The sequence below is a fragment of the Austrofundulus limnaeus genome, unplaced genomic scaffold (genome assembly GCF_001266775.1).
Source record: "Austrofundulus limnaeus strain Quisiro unplaced genomic scaffold, Austrofundulus_limnaeus-1.0 Scaffold833, whole genome shotgun sequence".
NCBI lineage: Eukaryota > Metazoa > Chordata > Actinopteri > Cyprinodontiformes > Rivulidae > Austrofundulus > Austrofundulus limnaeus.
The window spans coordinates 71,116-75,791 of NW_013953235.1; the positions used below are offsets into that span (position 1 = coordinate 71,116).

Sequence of the window (4,676 nt, forward strand, 5' to 3'; positions counted from 1 at the left end):
ATATATATGTTCCTGAAGTGAATCAAACTGTGATTGAGTTGCATTGCCGAAATGTGGGTACGCGCTCAACATAAACAAAGCATTTTTTTTGGCATTCTATGTTCTAAAACAGAGGTTCACAAACTGGRGTCCCAGGACCCCTAGGGGTCCGCGAGCTGTATCTTGGGGGGGTCCTCAAAAAATTTCAATAAATTGTTAATTGGGTTTTTATTTTAAAAATATGCATATGAGTAACAATGCACTAGTAAAACAAACCTACTAAAACAAACAGAAAATACTATTCTCATGGAATTCAGGGGTTAAAGTACCTGTGACGTCAAATTTTTGTAATACATACAAATGCTTTTTCAGAAAGAGGACATTGATAAAATATTGCAAACAAAATTTCATGTCGCTGAGATGAACAGTTGTCGAGATATTTGCCTGTGAAGTAACAGGAAGTGATGTCAAAGGGGAATGTCTGTATGTGAACAGAGCTTTTCTAACAGCTAACACAGACTGTAGAGAATAATCTGATGTTTCTTTAGATTATTTTGAGTCACTATCAGAGAAATGAAGAAGAGTCAGAGTTCAAAAAATATTGTTTCAACAAACAAAGACCAGACGGTTCCTCTTTGATGTCACTTCCTGTTTCACTTTGGCTGAGCCAAGTTCAAAAGAAAATATGCAGTTATGGGACGAAATGGGTTAAAACGTGTGTATTRTTCCAACTTTCTTAAATATAAAGATATTTTCTTTGACTWTTTTGTATTTAAATAATCTGCATGTCACAGACACTTTAAAATGACAGTAAACTAAAAAGATTGAGAACCCCTGTTCTAAAAGATAAAAAAGACTCATAAAAGTAGGTTTACAATATCACACAAACTCAACGTCTCATACTATATTTGATTTATTTTTCCAACATTTTCTTCTCAGAATCCTGCAACAACTGCAAGTTTTAAAAATACTCATTGGAATGTACGGAAAAAAAAACAAATAGATGTTCCTGAAATGAATCAAACCATGATAAAGTTGCGTTGCCAAAATGTGGGTAGGCGCTCAACATAAACAAAACATTTTTATTTGCAGACTTTTCAAAACAAATTGGAAGAGAAATGTCTATCAGTAAAGGMAAATAGTCATACTTTTCCATTTCAAACAGCTCTTTCTAGTTGTTGACCTATTTTCAGCCACTTCTGCTGTTTGTTTATTTATTTATTTATTATTATTTTTCTTATTTTATGACCGATCTCAGTCTCTTTGCTAAGAATAGCTTTAAGTAAATWAAAAGTGACTTATTTAGGCAGTTCAAAACAGCTGTGTGGATTTATACCCACTTTCAAACAGCTTGTTGAAATCATCTTGTAAATTTTATTTAAAACTTGTCTGAAGTGATGTTTGTGTTGTAAAAGMTTTGTTGTGGTTTCCAGATGGAACAAAGTGAAGTTACTGACAGATCCTCACTGGAAGGAGGAGGGGCTGCAGGCTTCATGGACCCTGAGGCCCRGGGGTCCGTCTCACATTCTTGACGCTGGAGTCTGGGTGAGCGGGTGAGGATGGTGACCAGGTTCTCCAGTTGGGCTGTCTCCCGGGGGACCAGGAGCACGCAGTCCTCAGGAGGAAATGAAAACTCAGAGTTCAACACGCAGAGGTGCAGATTTACACCAGAACACAATGTTCTTTGGTTTTATGGCCTTTTAAACTCGTTTTATGAGCTCAAACATTTGATTTAAACCTCAGTGTTTGATTCTGTAACATTTATGAATCTCAAACCTTTAAATTAGGAAATAAAAGAAAATCCAAAACGAAGGTTTATGTCTGACTTTTAAATATTTAGTCATTTTTACCATTCAACCCCAAGTTTTTCACCTGAAATCTTAAAATTTAAACCCAACACCATAAATGACTTTCAAAATATTAAAATAAAAACAAATCTGTGCAGATTTTACTGAAATAGTGAGAAGATAGATGTTTGCCAGAAAGACTGGTGCTCAGGGAGTAAAAAGAAAAAGTCATGATGGACGTTTCAGTTATGATCTCAGATAAAGTTCAGGTTAAAGTCTGGTTTGTTGTGTTCTACTTTCATAATGACTGATTTTATGTTGTTTTATTTTCCCCAAGAATTCAGTAAAATGCTCTTCAAATGGCTGGAAAATCCAGAGTTCTGAGTAGATCTGTTTTAATTTTCCAGGGGGAGTATACTAAAGTTAGTTAGTTAGTTAGTTAGTTAGTAAGTAAGTAAGTAAGTAAGTAGATAGGTAGGTAGGTAGGTCAGTCGGTAAGTAGGTAGGTAGGTCGGTAGGTAGGTCGGTAGGTAGGTAGGTAGGTAGGTAGGTAGGTAGGTAGGTAGGTAGGTAGGTAGGTAGGTAGGTCAGTCGGTAAGCAGGTAGGTAGGTCGGTAGGTCGGTAGGTAGGTAGGTCGGTAGGTCGGTAAGTAAGTAAGTAGGTAGGTAGGTAGGTAGGTCGGTAGGTCGGTAAGTAAGTAAGTAAGTAGGTAGGTAGGTAGGTAGGTAGGTAGGTAGGTCGGTCGGTAAGTAGGTAGGTAGGTAGGTAGGTAGGTCGGTAGGTCGGTAAGTAAGTAAGTAGGTAGGTAGGTAGGTAGGTAGGTAGGTAGGTGGGTCGTAAGTAAGTAAGTAAGTAAGTAGGTAGGTAGGTAGGTCGGTCGGTAAGTAGGTAGGTCGGTAAGTAAGTAGGTAGTTAGGTAGGTAGGTAGGTAGGTAGGTCGGTCGGTAGGTCAGCAAGTAAGTAAGTAAGTAGGTAGGTAGGTCGGTCGGTCGTTCGGTCGGCTGGTCGGTCGGTAGGTAGGTAAAGTTTTATTTATAAAGCACCTTTCACAGAAATATTTTCACAAGGTGCTGTACAATCATTTGCAATGTAAAAATGGTGGAAAGATAAAATGAAACAGAAATAAAACATAATTAAACATGAGCAACGTAATGAAACATCAAATCAAGATTAAAATATAAAATTGTAACTCAGACACGCGGTCAATGCTGAGCAAAATATACAAAGATACACAAAACCTAGAGAATGGGGGAGAGAAAACTATATAAAACAGATAGTTGGCGAGCATTCACTATGGAGGTAGGCTGGTATTTATGGTGAAATGTTTGCTAAACACTTGAGTAAAAAAGTGGGTTTTTAGGTGTTTCTTGAAAGAGACAATGTTATCAGGGAGCGCAGATTAAAAGGGAGTTCATTCCAGAGCCTGGGGGCCACAGAAGAGAAGGACCGGTCACCACTGGTCTTAAAGCGAGTGAGGGGAACCATAAGGAGATTTTTGCTAAGGAGAATAGGGAGAATTTTATTATAATATACCCCTGGACCCCCCTAGAACTGCTTCAGTCCACACCTGCTTGTTACCAAGAACAGGCGTTCCTCAGAAAGATCTTGGCAAGTTATGAGGTAGACTTCTGGTTTTCAGTTTCAAATATTAGCGTTTTTATTTCGACAACCTAGTTTTTAAAAATAAAAATATTAAAGTCAAAACTTTTGGCTTTGGTAGGTAAATTGGCAGTGAAATTTAGAAAACCAATCAAGGAGCACCAAGTGAAACCTGAACAGATATGAAGCCGTGAGAACTTTTTCACAGTTTTATTCAGGAGAAAAATGGTTTTAGCTCTCAGAGTCAGCAGAAACATTTTATTATGGAGGGGAAAAACTCTCAGCCTGCGAGGTTTCCTCCTCATTCCAGCAGATATCTTCTCTAATATTTTCTAAAATCAGCGCAAACATACGTGTCTTTGTCACAGAAGAAACACAGATGGGGAAAAAAACAATAGAAAACAGTAAAAAAATGAGAACAAAACCCAAAGAGAGGAAAAACGGAGCAGTTTTGTTTTGTAGAAAGCAAGCAGAGGGAGCGTTTATTCAGAAACTTTATTTTCCACTTTACAGTTTGATTCTCTGGAAGAAAAAAAAGCTTCAAACTGAACTCGAATTTAAAATAAAAAAAAGCCCTGAACACATCAAAACATAGACATAATGTCAAACATGTAAATTTACATCAGAGGTTCTTTAGTTTTTGTTTACAAGGTGTTTCATTAAAAAAAAAAAACTCAAATGTTTTCTCAACAGGTTAGTACAGACTGTGCACGTTTCTCTTTTGGAAATTTTTTTTAGTGGTATAGGTAGGAAGGATCAATATTTAAAAACAAAATGAAAAAAGAGTTAGCAGTTAGCACCTTAGCTATCTTTTTTTTTTAAACTTGTGGAGGGTCAGCACCTGGTCTGGTTAGTAGAACTACGGTTTTTCTGCCGTTGGGCTGCAGCTCGTTAGAGGAACTTTAGATGACGAGGTCTTTGTCCACGTCCTCTGCAAACACAAAACCACAAAACATTCATCAGCGCAGGTCGAGGCCTTGTTAAAGGGATCCACAATAAGTTGTAACATTAATTCAATTTAAATTCAGTTTATTTACTGTATATATTAGACTTTACTTAATAAACATATATTTTACCTGTAAAATAAAGACTGTAAAAATACTGTAGGATGTTAGTTTTGTACATTTTTAAAAATATATTTTAACACGGACGGAGCCATTTTGTTTACATGCAAAGCATTCTGGGTAAATGATGACGTGGATAGGTCCTCGGTGCGAGGCTGCTAGCGAGCTATATCCACCCTGAAGGCACAGTTGATCATTATACTCTCTTACAAAAGTTGATTTCTTTTCAACGTTCATCATCTGCAA

General features: G+C 37.1%; 1 protein-coding gene across 1 annotated transcript in view; it reads right to left on the reverse strand.

Moving 5' to 3' along the window:
• Positions 1 to 3,561: 3,561 nt before the first annotated feature.
• The window catches only part of sparc (secreted protein, acidic, cysteine-rich (osteonectin)), a gene marked incomplete in the record, with an annotated part of 21,101 nt that continues 19,986 nt past the window's right edge, over positions 3,562 to 4,676 (reverse strand). Inside the window, 1 exon segment of the mRNA XM_014028947.1 lies at positions 3,562 to 4,297. Coding sequence (XP_013884401.1) covers positions 4,269 to 4,297 — 29 coding nt within the window.